Source organism: Odontomachus brunneus, unplaced genomic scaffold, assembly GCF_010583005.1.
Source record: "Odontomachus brunneus isolate Ranch 3 - 2012 unplaced genomic scaffold, Obru_v1 Obru_scaffold_189, whole genome shotgun sequence".
Classification (NCBI taxonomy): Eukaryota; Metazoa; Arthropoda; class Insecta; order Hymenoptera; family Formicidae; genus Odontomachus; species Odontomachus brunneus.
In genome coordinates, this window is record NW_022639639.1 from 305,064 (window position 1) to 323,309 (window position 18,246).

Genomic DNA, 18,246 nt, shown 5'->3' on the forward strand with positions numbered 1-18,246 from the left:
GGAGGTTCTATTGCACCCGCCGTATAGTCCAGACTTGGCACCAAGCGATTATCACCTTTTCAAGCATTTGCAAAATTTTCTTGATGGTACAAAACTGGCCTCAAGAGAGGCTTGTGAAAATGAGCTGGTCAAGTTTTTTACCAATAGGGACGAGGACTTCTTCAATCGCGGAATTATGAAATTGCCTTCAAAATGGACAAAAGTTATCGAACAAAACGGCGCATATTTGATCGAAATCGGATAATCCTAACTATGTTAATTTCATCGTCGAAATAAAGCGAAAAAACGCTCAGAACTTTTTACTTCACCTAATACTAAAATTATTAAATTTTAATGAGCTTATATACTGCTATTATATCAACAATTTAAAATACTTTTTTAAAATAGTAAATCTTACTTAATTTACAATTAAAAATTTCACAATTATCTTATAAGATTCTATGCAAAACAATATTATATCTCAACATATAATACATATTTGCATATGTTATTAAATAAATACCTTCTTTCACCACATGCAATAGAGAACATAATATGAATAATATTACACACATTATAAATATTATATTTCACTACTTTATAAATTTATTGTATATATATTAAGTGAATATTTTAATAATTGTTTATTATAAACAACGTTCTTACATATGAACTTATAATTTAGAAAGTACATAAAATTAAATTTTACTGAATGATTTATTTAATAAAATATTGATATTGGAATCTCTTTGTATATATATACAATTGTTTACTCCTTTGTTAAATACTTACCTGTAATAATGCCGGACCCACCACCGGTACCAGAAAACCTTGATACAAAAATTCAAGTAACTGTTTCTGTATCATCGGATGCGCCACTTGTGCGACGGCATTACAAAATTCCAAAGAATTCATAAGTTGCATAAGCGCAGATAAATCATTCACATCGTCTGGCGTCAATTGATGCCAATCATCTGTCTCAATATCAAGTTTTCGTGGAAGTAAAGAATAAAGGCCGCTTAAGCCTGTAGCTAATACCTAAGTAAATATAAATAAAACCATTTATATTCTTGCCACATTACATGAACACTTAGCATTTTTACAAATATATTTAATTCAGCTCAACAAAGTGAGACTATATTACTTACAGGACATATATTAGAATGATCGGCGATGTACAATCCAATTTCGTCATTTTTCTTTGAAAGCGACATGCATAATAACATAGCATCGCGCGCTTGCTGACCAACACCATCTTCTCGATGAACATGATCAATCAATAGACTAAATATAATGAATCTGAAAGTAAACATTATATAATATTTGGTAGTTTATCTCTTTATTTCCAGTAAAGAGATTATTATACACTTATGTAGAATATCTATTTTGTATTAATAAATAATTTCTTACTTGTTTTTCCCGATTGCAGTAGGATGAAAAAACAAATCAAGCAAAGCCATATTTTGCATTAAGGCTACACATAACTGATTTAACAATACTACTAATTTTTTTTCTACTTCTAATGGCATAATGTCATTTGCACATTTTTCTAATAACCGTAGAAGTGGTCTCGTAACTGGTTCATGTGCAAGAAGAGTACCGCTATGCGAAACTAGTAATTCGTAAAGCTTTATTTGCTCCAATCTTACAGCATTATTGAATCTGCAATAGAAATTATTTAGTTTTACAACAAAAATTGCTTTTAGGATATACTAGTAAAATTATAAATCGTCTTAAAACTATTTATGATACAAATTAATGTTAAAAGAATGAAACTGCACCTTCCTGTATGTAAACTCCAATCATAAAGTTTAACAAGTAAATTTTCACTTAACAAATGTTCTAAACATGGAGAATGCGTTGCGGTACTACTTTGTCGATAATGATTGTGTGAATTCAAATCTCGTAATTCTAGCATTAACAATGTCACCATTTGATCAATATGATTAACAACTCCAAGTACATCATCTTGACTAGGTATCCCTTTAGGAGGCTGAAAAATGCATATTTATAATTTAAACATGACTTATTTGTTTCATTAAAAATAAATTCAGCTTGCTTAGATTTTTATAAGTTAAAAACCTTTGTATGATTATAATAAATATTTAATAACATGGCCATCTGCCGTTATATATCTGTATATTAGGTCAACTGAACAAAAGTCTTCTACTATTTTGCATATGATCACATAGATTTTTAGATATTAATTAAAGAAAATTTGTACATTATCGCGCAAAATCATGTAACAATTTTTTTTCGTTAATAACTAAAAATCTACGTGATTATTTGAAAAATAATAATGGATTTTTTTGCTCAATTTGACTTAACTCATTATAACCCATAGCTAACCTAGCAAAAATATTATCGAGATAACATATAGAATCTTATAGTATCGTAAAAAGAATAATTTCTCAATAAAAAAGTTAAAAAAAAATCGTTTACGACAAAATTGTTTAACCTGTCCGGGACCGGAAGCCTAATTTTAGGTTTTTGGCGATTCTAACTAATTTTATTGTATTTATGTATTTATTTATGTATATTTATGTATTTGTATTTACTGTATTTACTTAACAGTAAAAAAATTTCCTTAAAAATTATTTTCTATCTCAAACTTCGATATCTGCTAGCGCACCGACAAACGCTTTGTAGTGACTACACACAACTAAACAAAACACAAAGATGCATTTTCAGCAATGGCACTGTAAATAAGACCTCGTGAAGATAATATTTTTTTCCCGATAGTGTAAAATAGTGAGTGACGTTGCAATTTTTGCAACTACGCGTCACAAGCGAATACGATTAGCAAAACATCGAATTAGTTCTTAGATTTTGGGAGAATATGCGGCCGCGAAGATCAATGTCGCGTGTTTATGTTTCCGATAGCGGTGCGATCGCGTGTCGCGCCATAGGTGTAGCTATAATTATGTTTTATACATACTTTTCAACACATTTTTATTACAAATGACGTTAAACAACGTTTAACAATAAACAATAATATAAAGTTCAAATACAGCAAAAAATAACTCATTTTTTTCCGGACCGGAAGCCTAATATTAGGCGCTGCAGCGGCGCCATCGTTTTCGTAACTCAACCCACTGACAAGGACAAAAATGTTCTAGCACTAAAACTAAAAATATTGTCCAAAAAACGGCCGGTCCTGTACAGGTTAAACAATAAAGTTGCAAAATGATTTTTCGTAAAATCTAATAGCATCACTCGATTCTACAAAAAAAAATTACACACCACACACACATACACGCGCATACATGTAGATACATCAGAAATATATTTTCTATATGTATCAAAATTAAAATAATCTGTGGCTTAATTTTTTGTAAATAATTATCATACCTCACACAGCACGTAATATTGCAGAAATATTGCAGTGATATTACAATATAGTGGTAATATTACATATCACAGTGAAATATTACAGAAATATTATTGAAATATTGCACCTTTACATATGTCATTGAAATATTACAGAAATATTACTGCAGTATTACATACTTATATCATTGAAATATTACATATTTATATCATTGAAATATTACACTTATATATTTGCAATATTATAGTTAAATTATAGCAATATATCATATTCTAAATAGAATGGTGACATATCAATTGACATATCAATTTCTTTGACATTATAGACATCATTAAAACGTTATTACGGCGTCATTTGAAGTCACCTTCCCTTACAGAAATAGTATTTTTTAAAAGTTTCTTTTAAAATTTAGTATTTCGATTTGTTTAATTTAGATTTTCTTGGATTTTTAAATTTTTTTTTTGTTTGGATTAATCATTATAACATTTTGTTAAAAATCTAAAAGTAATTATTACTGGTTCACTGCATTACATCAATATTTATCGCATATCGAATGTTGTTGCATTGTTTCAATATCTATCAGTAAATTATCCAACAAACACTAAGTAAAAATTATATAATTATTATTTGATGTTTGCTAAGTATATTAAAATGTACACTATAAGGATACATTATATAAGCATGAATTGTAAGAACATCGTTGGAGTCATCAGAGTCAGTCACCGCGTGCGCGCTCGGTCGTCAGGTTAAGCAACAGTTTAATGCGGTCAGGACATGGATGGGTCACCATTGGTATACTGCTTGGGGTCGAAATTATCGTTGGAGGATTTCACGAAAGTTTTGGAGTGTATTTGACAACCTTCGATACGTAATAGTTTATGAAACATAAGAAAACTAGGAATATATAAGTATATTTTTTTAAATATTATGATTTTCTCACAGTAATATCATTGTGATTTCACCATTATATTACTGTGATGCATTTGCCGCGGACATTTTAATATTACTGTGATATCTTAGTAATATTCGAATGATCGAAGGTTGTCAAATACACTCCAAACTTTCGTGAAATCCTCCTGCGATAATTTCGATCCCAAGCAATATAATCACTGGCCACCCATCCATGTCCTGACCGCATTAAACTGTTGCTTAACCACCTGACGATCGAGCGCCCACGCGGTGACTCTGATGACTCCAACGATGTTCTTACAATTCATGCTTATATAATGTATCTTTATAGTGTTCACAGTACATTATAATATACTTAGCAAACATCAAATAATAATTATATAATTTTTACTTAGTGTTTGTTGGATAATTTACTGATAGATATTGAAACAATGCAACAACATTCGATATGCGATAAATATTGATGTAATGCAGTGAACCAGTAATAATTACTTTTAGATTTTTAACAAAATGTTATAATGATTAATCCAAACAAAAAAAAATTTAAAAATCCAAGAAAATCTAAATTAAACAAATCGAAATACTAAATTTTAAAAGAAACTTTTAAAAAATACTATTTCTGTAAGGGAAGGTGACTTCAAATGACGCCGTAATAACGTTTTAATGATGTCTATAATGTCAAAGAAATTGATATGTCAATTGATATGTCACCATTCTATTTAGAATATGATATATTGCTATAATTTAACTATAATATTGCAAATATATAAGTGTAATATTTCAATGATATAAATATGTAATATTTCAATGATATAAGTATGTAATACTGCAGTAATATTTCTGTAATATTTCAATGACATATGTAAAGGTGCAATATTTCAATAATATTTCTGTAATATTTCACTGTGATATGTAATATTACCACTATATTGCAATATCACTGCAATATTTCTGCAATATTACGTGCTGTGTGGGATATATGTACCCAGATAGCCAAATCTGCTCGAGCAAATTTTTCCCAACAAATTTTGCTGCCAAAATGTCATCAAATTGGACACAATATCTGCTAAATCAAAGGTTGTTAGCAAATTGGCGCCAAATACCGAGCAAGGTTTATGCGGCGCAGTTTGACGTCAAACTGATGCCAAATACCGAACAAAGCTTGATGAAATCTAACGCCAAATTGACGCCAAATACCGACCAAGGTTTGTGCGGCGCAGTTTGGCGCCAAACTTTGCTCGGTATTTGGCGACAATTTGGGGTCAGATTTTGTCACCAAGCTTTGCTAACAAAACCTAAGCATATTGCGGATGGAATAATAGATGGTATTGGATTTGCCGTCAAGTTTTGGTCATATTTGGTATCAATTTGGCGGCAATTTGGTACTAAATTGTTTGCTGGGTACATTCGTTTGTAAAACAGTATTATGTTTTTTTCAATTTAATATATAGCTGTCATCCAATAGAATACTTTTGAATAATTCTGGTACGATAAATTTTCTTATTGAATGCATCTCAAATATGTTATAAAATGCATCAAATAAAAAATAATCAAACTGTTCTGCAAATATACACATATTTATTATATATTTGTTTAAATATGTAAAATATCTACAATATGGCAGAATTTTTATATTTAGTTTTAATATTTATATCTACATATAATACTACACCATAATAAATTAAATATCATAAATATAATATTTTAGTACAATTAAAACACAAATTAGTCTATATTTCAGAATTCATAACAAATTTTTCAGTAAACATTTACAAACAATAATATTATATCAATACTATAATTTTCCACTCAATGTATATAATTGTTATATACAGGGTGTCTCACACTCTCCTCCAAGCATTTTGTGGGGACATAAAATGGGTTGATGTGAACATAAAAATCCTATACGTTTTGTAAAATTCGCAATAATAGTCGAGATATTAATTAAAAAGATTAAGGAAAAACGCACGCTGAATAGTAGAGAACGGATCGCTCGAGTTACAGCGCGGCCCAGTAATAAAGCTCGCGGATGTCGCGCGCGGTAATTGGAAGACAATGCACCATTGCCTATACTTATACCGCTGCGCTCCTACGTCTTGCCGCACCGCACCGAGATAAGAATAGACAACGGTGCATTGTCTTCCAATCACCGCGCGCGACATCCGCGAGCTTTATTACTGGACCGCGCTGTGACTCGAACGGTCCGTCCTCTACCATTCAGCGTGCGTTTTTCCTTAATCTTTTTTTAATTAATATCTCGACTTTATTGCAAATTTTTATCAAAACGGTATAGGATTTTTATGTTTACATCAACCCATTCTACGCCCCCACAAAATACCCGGAGGAGAGTGTGAGACACCCTGTATATACATATACAGAGTGTCCCGCGTAAGACGTACGAAAAGAAAAATATAAGTAAAACACATAAAAGTGAACAAAAATTGTATAGATCATTTTTCAAACAACCACGTGAAATTTCGAGATATTAATTAAAATAGTTGGACATATCGGCGATGCGGCAGGCGGGATATACGGCTCGCTGCGGCCGGCGAAGAAAATGGAAGAACGCACACGTACACGGACGCACACACGGAGCTACTCATTTCAGTATGCCAAACGGCCCAATTCTCTCTGGCCTATAAAACAGGCCCGCGAGCAATCCATTTTCTTTGCCGGCCGCGGCGAGCCGTATATCGCGCCTGCCGTGTCGCCGCGCTCTGATATGCTCAACTATTTTAATTAATATCTCGAAATTTTACGTGGTTGTTTAAAAAATGGCCTATATAATATTTGTTCACTTTTATCTGTTCTATTTATATTTTTCTTTTCGTACGTCTTATGCGGGACACCCTGTATAATATATTACAATTACATTTTTAAGTAGAAAATTATAAAACTGATATAATGTGCTTGATGTTTACTGGTTTATTTTGAGTTTCTTTCTAAATATTACTGAAGTACAGAACATAATTTTAAGAACTATTTCTGTGTAAAAGTCATTAATAATAGATCACTTTTTTATTTATTAATTTCATAATATCATAATATTTGCACATTTATACATATAAATTCAATGTTTTTGTAAAAAGAAAAGATTAATAAATAGGCAGTAGCAGGGTAAGCATGGGTTGGGCTATCTCCGTTCGGATTTGGTCCATATTAGGGGGATAAATTGTCATCATTATAGGACTAACTTATCCCAAGTATCAACTTAAAAAAATTTTTTTATAAAAGTCATAAACAAATTTTTAAAAATCAAAAAATAAAATTTTTTCCAAATTGATTTAACCAATCCTAATGGTTAAAATATGTTATATAGAACATTAAGTCAGTTTTGAAAAAAATTGAGAATCAATTCCGTTAATGATAAGGGAATAAAAAATTGTTACTTCCTAACAATTTTTTTTAATAAATTATTTTTTATACCGCAGTCATTTTTCTCTATAATATACTTACATCCTAAGTTACGACATATATTTTTTTGGGGAATGATCAAGAGTACTTTATAGTTTTAAAAAATTAACATTAATGTGACCCCTAAAATGTATATATATACACTTTGACTAACGAAGCTGAGAAGAAAGGTCCGTTTCATAAAAAAATAAAAAGCTTATGTTTCAAAATGTCTCATCCAACGATTTCCAATATTCTCGATTTTTCAGAGATGAATGGACAGGAGAAAGATCTAAAAACTTTAATAAGTTCCTATTTATAAGTTCCTAATTCTCACAAACAATGTCGTACTTAGCCAAAATGATGAATGATGATGGGTTTATCAACTTGCAATTTGTGAAAGCTCAGACAAATATTCTAAAACTTCACTAAGGCTCAGTCAAGATACATTGGTCGAAAATTATATAGAAGTTGTCTTCATTATAATCTAAACAGTGTAGGCATTGCAGGAATTTGAAGATATGCTTGTAAATGTGCTAATGACGAACGGTCGGCTGCTGTTTACTTATAACAACTATTATTTATTACTTATTATATGCGAGATACTTGTCAAAAACTGTAAAACCTGCTAAAATTCTTAGTAAATTATTTATGCACGATAATATGAATCCCGTAGTAGATAAAAACAGTGATAAAGATTAAGTATACAGTGTATATAATATATATAGTGGATATAGTGCAAATTGTGTATATAGCGTATATAGCGTAAATAGTGCATATAGCATTAGAGGTATTAATCTGACTAACGACCTCCACATGGTGCACCTTGAGCAAACATAAAATTAGTTTGGTGAATGTCGGCAGTACACGAAAAAAAACATTGTTTTAGCTACTTCTCACAATTCACTAAATGTATTTGCAAAATCTTTAAAAAAATATGCTTATAATTGGATATTGCATATAATTGAATAAAGATATTGCATTTGTTTAACTTATATTCACTTTATTGAGTTATAAGTTAAAAATTGAATCAGTCCCCAGTTCTCGTAAAATCACATAAATTGTAGGAGCTACAAAAATATTATTATTTTTAACTATGAAGTACTCTTTTGATCATTCCCAAAAAAATATATGTTGTAACTTAGGATGTAAGTATATTACAGAAAAAATGGCGACGGTACAAAAAATAATTTATTAAAAAAATTGTTAGAAAAAAACAAAAATTTTTTATTTCTTTCTCATTAACGGATTTGATTCTTAATTTTTTTTTTTAAACTGCCTTAATACATAACATATATTTTAATATATAACAAATATTTTAGCCATGAAGATCAGTTAAGCCAATTTGAAAAAAAATTTTAATTTTCTGATCTTTTAAAATTTGTTTATAACTTTTGTAAAATTTTTGTTAAATTAATATTTGGGGTAAATTAATCCTAAAATGATAACAATTTATCGTCCTAATATGGACCAAATCCAAACGAGAGCAGCCCAAACCATAATTATCCTGCTACAGCCTTTGTATATTAACTAATATAAAGATTTTAATATATTATTAAGCTAATATTTAAAAATATGAATATCTTATAGAATAGATTTTGTTCTTGTCTAGGGGTAAACTGCTGAGGACATTGCGGTGTACAGATTTGAGACATTGCTAGGCATTGTTTGGGCATTAGTGGGCATTAATGAACATTATTAAGTCTTGCTGGAGCATTAATGCGTATTATAATCAGCATTGTTAAATCATTAGGCACTATTACGTTTTATTTTTAAAGTGGCAATTGTTTTGTGTCAAACATTATATTTACATTATGTTTACAACGTAATAAAGTGTGAGTGTTAAGTAAATTATACAGATTGTCCTCTCACGATGTTTTCCGTGGGGCAATCAGTCGATCGGCGCTGCGATCAGCTAGCGCTCATCATTATCCTACGATTGCACGATCTCACGTCGAAATACATCGGACGTATGTAATATTTCTATAACACGCAGACTAAAAAGGAGAACGGGGTAAAGGTACCAAAAACATAACTAGGAGAGATGATCCAGCAGTGATTATATCCGACAACCATTCCGAAAATCTTCGGAACATCTCGTCCTTCTCTCGTTCTTAATCTCTCTCCCTCCTTATCTTCGTCGTTTGAATTTTAGCAATATACTATAAAAGACAATTTTTTTACATAGATAACAACTGTTATCTATGTATAATTAAATGTTAAATGCTTATAATTTAATAAAACTAATTGCACTATTTAAAAATAACAGGTAATCTTTGACGCCTGAAATGTTTCATCAGACTATGTTTAGTAGTCAAATGTGCGAAAAGCTTTTTCGAACAGCTCGGTCTATGACTTCTACTTATTCTAGTGTTATTAATTTTAGTATTAAGGACTTAATTTATCGTATTGATAAACTTAGACAGATAAATGTTATAACGAATGATCTTTCTGGAATATTTAAATTTCTCAAGGAAGATAAAAGAACGTTAGGAATACAAAATATTCTTACATATGAAGTTATAGAAAAATAACAGAAATTATCGAAGAAGCTTTGAAAAATGCCATTAAAAATACCAAAAAATTAGGTATAAAAATTAAAAGTGATGCAGATTTGAAATTTGTTGATATCCCTTTGCAAATTGTAGACAATTATAAATTCGATGATATAGAACGTGAAATCGATAACGATTACTGTATAAACGCTAGAAGCACAAATGTCGAGAATGTTAAACTCAATTTTATTTGATAATTTTGACAATTTCAAATTAGAGTCTGGAATTAAAAGACTTTTCAAAACAAGTATCACAGAAATCACAATAACGGAAAACTCGCCATTCATAGAAATTAAAGTAAATGACAAAGTTATGATTGTTAAAAAATCTTTTTATTGTTGATTTCTTAATGAATGTAAAGTCAGTACGGATCGATTACGAAGATTTATCACAAATAACAAAACAAATAAAATAACGAAAAACTGTACAAAAATACAACCTGAGAAAAAACAAAAATACTTTTAAGTTTCCAGTTTTTCTGGAGAAGATCAAATATGTAATAAATCAGAAAAAGAATGTTTCCTTCAAAATGATCCTAAAGTCACAAGAGCATATCTGAAGTATTATTAAAAAATATTATGGTGTTTTTTACGATGACAACTACTATATTGGCCGGATTGTTGATTATTGTGATATCAAAATGAAATTTTTAAAAACTGAACTTAATTCTTTTATTTGGCCATGCGATGAAAATATAGCGTTTGTTGAAAAAAAAAAATATTTTCTACCAAATTGAATTAGTCGGAACCGGACCTTTTATGTTAAAACATTCTGATTTAGAGGCTATATATAAAAAGTATAAACTAACAAAATATTATAAACTTTAGATTTATTATTCATTAAGGCTCTTGCGCTTTTCTCTCAAGAAACTTGGATTACGATTCAGAAGTAAAGAAATTCATGCTAAAAATTCCTACAGATTACATCGAAGTAAATAGATATAACTATAAAATCTCACTCTTGTGCAATCGATTAGCATATTTCCAAAATGTTCTGAAAATCGTCAGTTTCCCTTAATAGTCAATAAACAGTCGTGAGTATCTAGTCCTGTATGTATGCAATCATAACTATATGCAATCATAACATATGACTAGATCTCATATCACAGTCATTTTTACTGTTTATTGACTGTCAAGGGAAACTGATAGTTTTCGGAGCATTTTAGAAGTATGCTTAATTAATTGCAAAATTGAATTTATAGTTATATCTATTTATTTTTACATGAATTTATAGTTATATCTATTTATTTTTACAATTTTAACATTTTTGTAATCCGTAGAGATTTTCAGTACGGATTTTCTCGCTTCTGATGCCATCAATCGAAAGTTCTATGGCGAGAGACTTTAAAATAAGAAAATAAATATATGTATTTCCTTTATATATAGTATGTGCAAACTCTAAATATATTTGATTCTATTTCTATTTTTTACAAATTAAAAAATGTATGACATCAATTTAATAATTATTGATAAATATTAAAATAGGTTTACATAAATTTTACATTCTTATCATAAATCCGTACTGATTTGTAATATTCTAGTTCTATATTTTAGTTCACTGTTTTGTAATATTTTATATATGTTATATTATAAACATAAATATATAATAAATGTTTTATATAAAAATACATTACATACAATTCTTTTTTAATTACCTGACAAAATATACAATATAAAACTACAACATAATACAAACTAAACAATGCATAAACTATGTCTTTATATTAAATTTATTACATTTTTTATTATTAACATTTTATATTATATTATTAACAGACATATTGTTTAGGCATTATTTGGACATTACTAGACATTAGTAGGTATTACTAGGCATTTAATGGGCATTAATAGACATTAATAGGCATGACTACAGTAATTAGTAGGCATTACTAGGCATTAGTGGGCATTAGGTAAAAAATTTGGCAGTAATGCCCAGAAATTTGGCATTAGTAAGCATTAGTGTACATGATTTTGGTTAGCGGTTTACCCCTAGGTTTTTGTATCCTACTGTTATTATATTTATCTATCTTTATAGTTATTCAAGTTTGAATTTTACAATTTTGAATTTGTGATACTTAAATAAAAGTTAAGTTCAATTTGCGCCAAAAAGAGAGCACCCTGCACTAAACTTCATGAAAATGGATCCTGGCTAAAATGGCTGAATTTGAAATATATAATATTTATATATTTTGGATTACTGAACAAAAAGTTCTTCAGGCAAAATATCAGAAAATAAGCAATTTCATCGTTTCAAATCTTCAAATATATAAAAACATTAAAAGCCTGAAGTCAGATCAGCAAAGATCATTTTCAGATCAATGCGGTTATCATTATAAAGAAACAATATGAATTTTTAGTCAATAAAATTGTTAAAAAATAATTTGTTTATGATAATATTGTTTAAACAATTTGAACACATTATTGTTTACAAGAATTGATCACTGATTAGAATTCTGTAGGAAAATGTACGGAAATGTATATAGCGTTTTCCAATATAACGCATTATTTGTTGCAAAATTATAAACAAATAGTTGATAGTGAAACCTATTCCAGTAGCCTAACCATTATGTTATGAAATTGAAATAAGTATTGTTATACATTTGCAATTAGCCTATAACATTATAGTTACCAGAGCTTACTACATGGATTGTAGTGCAATTTTAGATTCCTTTGGGGTGCTTTTTGTACATGAGTCTCCTTGCCTCTCAAATAATGCTATAGAACTAGGTAAATATATGAGTGAGATCTATAAGTTATAAGAGACAAGAGGACTCATGAGAAGCATCCCAAAGGAGTCTAAAATTGCATTACAATTTTGTATATATGATAGATTCCAGTAATTATAACGTTATAGACTAATTGTAGATGTATAACAGGTGTACTTGTTTTTATTTCATAGTATAACGTTCAAACTACTGGAGTAGGTTTCACTATCAGCCACTTATTTATTGTTAATTTTGCAACAAATAATGCGTTATATAGAAAAATGCTATATACATTTCTGTAAATTTGCCCACAGAATTTTAATCAGCAATCAATTTTTGTAACCAATTTTTGTAACCAATTTTTGTAAACAATGACGTGTTCAAATCGTTTAAACAATACTATCATAAACACATTATTTTTAATTATTTTGTTGACTAAAAATTTATATTGTTCCCTTATAATGATAACTGCATTGATCTAAAAATGATATTTTTGCTGACTTCAGGCTTTTAAAAGTTAATTAGTTTTACATATTTGAAAATTTGAAACAATAAAATTGCCTATTTTCTGACATGTTACCTGAGGAATTTTTTGTTCAGTAACCCAAAATGTACAATATATTTCAAATTCAGCCATTTTAAGTGAAGCATTTTAATTTTTGTGCAAGGTCCTTTATCCACAGTTTTCAATTACTATTATATAAAAATCTTAATAGAAAATAGAATTTCTTTTTAAACATAAACTATACTTACATGGAGCCTAAAATCAATTTAGCAAAATTTATACGCTCAGGTACCATAATCTATATTTATATGAAGAACATAAAAATAAATTTGAAAATTTTTGATATTGTTACAACCAGTGTTACATATAGTATAGTATATCATATATAACATAATTGGTTATACAACATATACATATAACACTAGTACATATAGTTACATCAGGAACTGTCAAATCGATCTTATGTTAATCATACAACTACAGATTATAGGTATTATTAAAACAATCTTATATTGCTATATAAACGTAGTCATTCTTAACTTTTATTACAATTCATGAAATACAGAAAATATTTAATTTACAAAGAAATTGGCAAGTTTTGTCTACGAAAAAAGAATTGTTCTTACAAAAGAGTGCAGAATAATCTCGTAAGTCTGTTGCCAATGCTTGCAGAAGCTGTCATAACATGCGGACGGATCGGCGTCTTTCGGAGGCGAATCTCTAGATCGCTGTTTGCTGAAGCTCGTCCGCAGCGGACTGCTTCGTAGCCAACTCATTTTCTTGCACTACGTGTCCTTTATAATGATGCAGTCACTATCAAAAACTGTTGTTACGCTCTAAGTCTCGTTGCTTTACATTGTTTGTTGAGCAAAAGTTCTTTTCATATATCTGTACACATCGATACGATATAATTTATTGCCAACATCATCCAATTCAACGTGCTAATAATCAGTATAAGCGATAAAAACGATAAAATGATATGAATTATATGTCCGTTAAACAATTCACTGATCTTACGTGTAGAGTAACTAGTACAATGTGCATGAAAGATATTTTATCATTCATATGACAACCAATTTCTGTTTATAGCTGCGTCATGTTTATACGTCACTATTTTCCACATCTCTTAGTAGCTTTTTAAGTTGTTAATACATTTTTACACATAAATTATCAAACGAGCTTCAGCGCAACCTCGCCATAAGGCTTTTTTCGGACTATTCTTTTAAAGCGCTCTCTATAAAAGTAGATTCAAAACACATGCAATTTTCAGTGCTGCCGATTAAAGGTTTGTTCGCATTGATTGCACTTCTGACACTTTTGCACTTAATGTCCGTTTGCACATAGGTTGCGTTCTTTTATTAGGCCTGTTCTTTGTAGTTGCACTGCTGAACTGGTGCAATATATTGAAGTGAAACAAATATACGTTTTCTCACTCTAACTTATTGCACTAGTTCAGTAGTGCAGCTACAAAGAACAGGCCTATTTACAACAGATGTAGCTAAATGCATCTCGTAGATGCATCAAGATTGCACTTTTCAAGGTTACTAGCTAGTGATGTACTGTCCCTAGAAAATAAATTTTCCTATTGGCTATTGGATCGTCATATGTTCGACGTCAGTAATGTATCAGTATTGCTTTTATAAAAATTGTGAGAGAGAAAAAAAGAAAGAGAGGCAGTCTAATAATATTATCAAATAATATAAAAAATGTCATTAATTGAAATCGATTTAGTACATGGAACATAGTTATTAGAGGATAAAGAGTCCTCAAAGTTAATTTTAGATGCTGTTCCCTTATAGAAATATCATACTAAGAATCATTGATAATTACTTATTTTCAGTATTAAAAATACTGGATAATAAGTAATTATCAATGATTCTTAGTATGATATTTCTATAAGGATTATTACAAATAAACCTCCAATAGCTCCCATATTTGCAGTATCCATCTACAACTCATAAATAAATTAATTTTTCCATATTTTTTAATACAATTATCCCAGCAAACACAAAATATAACTGTTATACAGGATGTCCGGAAAATCGCCCAAAATATTTCAGCACATGATTCGGTACCCCAAAAGAAGGAAAAAAAGCTATATAAACATAGGTCCGCAAAATAAGTCATTTCCGAGTTATAGCTTTTATGTTAAAAAAAATCGTAATTTACAGTCCACGTAGCACCCCTTTTTAAATTTTTTTTTAATTTTTATTTTTTTAATTTTCATTTCTTATGTAACGATCCGAAAAATCGTCACGACGTTAAAAACAGTATTTATAATATTAACAAAGAAACGTCGAACAACCACGCGTGGGATAACCGCAAGGTCAACAAACAGCCTCACTGTTTGCTATAATTTAGTATAAAAGGCCGTTACAAAACGATATCGACAGAGATTGATCGGAAAGCTCCTCTCAGGCGCACGACCGACCAGAACTCGAAATTCCTAGAGATCCTAGACATTCCGTCGACCGAAGTGGATACGCGACGTCGACATCCTTTCCCCGATACCGTTATGCCGACCGAAGTGGATACGCGACGTCGGCTTCCTATCCATACACCGCTCCGTCGACCGAAGTGGATACGCGACGTCGACATCCTTTCCTCCTCACGCCACGCCGCTAACACCTACGATCGCGAACGCATACAGGGCGTAAGATACCGGTGACGACGAGCGCCTTTAAACCAGCCAGGTTAAAACCAGGGTAAATAAACAGCTTAAAGCCGACGAGGCAACGAACTCCAAACGACGAACAATAGCATATCAGGAAACATTTCCGACCGCGTCCCGCCAGACGCTCGCGCGCTTCGATGCTCGCAGCTGATCGCAAGACGACAACATCGGCTCCCGACGAGAGCAAAAACGCGACCACGCGCCAACGGCGTAACGTCGCATGTAAATAATTGTACATAGCTTTGAAATTAGAATATAGTTCAACATTATTATAACCTACACCACTGCTTTTCACAAACAAAACTCGGACCACATCGACTAAGACTATCCCGCACGTAACGCAAGGCCGTTACACTTATTTTTTTATTTTTTAAATTTTATTATTTTTTTTAATTAACAAATTTTATTTTTTAATTTTTTTTCAATTTTTCAATATTTGTAAATTTTGAACACCTTATTTAATTCGATTTAAATACCTATTTCGATTTAAATACCTATTTATGTTTATGATTCATTTAAAAAATAATGTATTTACAAATATCACATGGCGATACGTATTGGAAAGACCTAATAGTTTAGTAGAAGTAATAAAAAGAATTAGACTTTCTTAAAAACCGCAAATAACTTTATAACAAAATTAATTATAGAAAATTATGTTAAAATTGTTATGAATTATGAGGGAAAATTAATCAGTCAAAAATGTCAATATATCAGACATAAACCCAGCGAAAACGTAGATGTCGTTTCGACGTCTAACCGACGTCGAAGAAGTCTAACCCATACAGCACAGAAAGTTGAAAAAACCTTGATGAGACGTTGCAATGTTGAAAGTAGAAGTGAGGATGTTTTTTCTAGATGGAATGTATGTTGATTATTCAACATTGATTACAAGATATTGCTGCAATGTTGAATATATATTACGCGAAACACCTTTCATTTATGTATACAGGGTGTCTTCAAAATATGGGAACCCCTGAATATCTTTTTACAGTGAGGTTTTTCGATAAAACTTTCAAAACAAAAGTTGTTGGGTTTTAAAAGATATATTTACTGCTCTTATCAGTTTGAGCTTGGATGGTGTCTCAAAGGTCAGGACAAGGTCAACTTTGGTTTTTTTAATAGAAACATTTATTTTTCATTACGGAATTTTATTCTACGTAAAGAAATAAACAATTTTTGTTTGAAACATTTTTTTATACGACTTCCATTTTCTAAGATATTTTTTCGGAAATATGTACAAAATTATTGGTTTCTAAAATTTTTTACTCGAATTCTAAAAACTATTTGAAAAATTGAAAGAGATACAAATTGTTTATTTTCTTCTCATACAGCTGTAAGAATTTTTTTACAATTTTGTATTAACTTTTTAGTATTGCGTTTTCTTGCATTTTCTTGAAGTATAAAAAAGTTAATACAACATTTGGAAAAAATTCTTACAGCTGTATGGGAACAAAATAAACAATTTCTATCTCTTCCAATTTTTCAAGACAGTTTTTACAAATCGAGTAAAAAATTATTGAAACCAATATATTGGTTCCTGTCACGCATCTGGGAACGTTGTAGCCAATAAGAGCCAACGTCGAGTGATGTTGGCAGCGTTGGTGTAGCGATCGAGCTCAATCCAGAGAAAAGACAAAGGTGCATCAGTACTATAAGAATCGCTGGCGATTACAACCCAAAGCTTTGCAATAGTTTAGATACAGAAAACGCTAAAAGGTTTGCAACGGTAAATTAAAAAGGTATGTAAAACCCACATTAAAATATTGGTTAATTTGTGTTGAATTCGCCGTAGAAAGTTGAAAGTTTTTATAACCTCACTTTATAATACGTTGTGAATATATTACTAAATACAGATGTAAATATGCATGAAATGGTACGTTGTGTAGTATTAACGTTTTTTACAAACTTATCTTTATTATTATTAATTTTATGTTGTGGTAAAAAAGATCTGTTGAATGAACGTAAAAGTGTTCGCGCGCAGTGTAAACGTAAAAACAATGGTACAATATATGCAGAGACAGTGTGCATTTTAACATTGCTTTTATTTGGTAAAAATCAATTTAAAAAATTTCGAAAAATGCAATGTAATGTAATTTTACATTTTCAATATTTATACAAATTTGGAATGTCCTCTTAGTAATTGATATGTAGCAAAGAAAACTCAATAAAAGCGGTGTATTGTTTAGAATAATATGA

The 18,246-nt window shown here is 30.1% G+C and overlaps 1 protein-coding gene across 9 annotated transcripts in view; it reads right to left on the minus strand.

Moving 5' to 3' along the window:
• LOC116851761 (UPF0518 protein AAEL005291-like) overlaps positions 1-14,642 on the minus strand; it is a 141,459-nt gene extending 126,817 nt beyond the window's left edge. For 2 of the 9 annotated variants that reach the window (XM_032831530.1, XM_032831528.1), the window contains exons 1-5: positions 14,003-14,638; positions 1,761-1,972; positions 1,390-1,641; positions 1,128-1,278; positions 772-1,017 (exon numbers count right to left, since the gene is read on the minus strand). In XM_032831530.1, the coding sequence (XP_032687421.1) occupies positions 772-1,017; positions 1,128-1,278; positions 1,390-1,641; positions 1,761-1,972; positions 14,003-14,152 (1,011 nt within the window). In that variant the 5' untranslated portion in view covers positions 14,153-14,638. Of the gene's footprint in view, positions 1-771; positions 1,018-1,127; positions 1,279-1,389; positions 1,642-1,760; positions 1,973-14,002 lie in introns of all 9 variants that reach the window. The other 7 variants (XM_032831533.1, XM_032831532.1, XM_032831524.1 and 4 more) reach the window with 6 other exon arrangements.
• Positions 14,643-18,246: the final 3,604 nt, after the last annotated feature.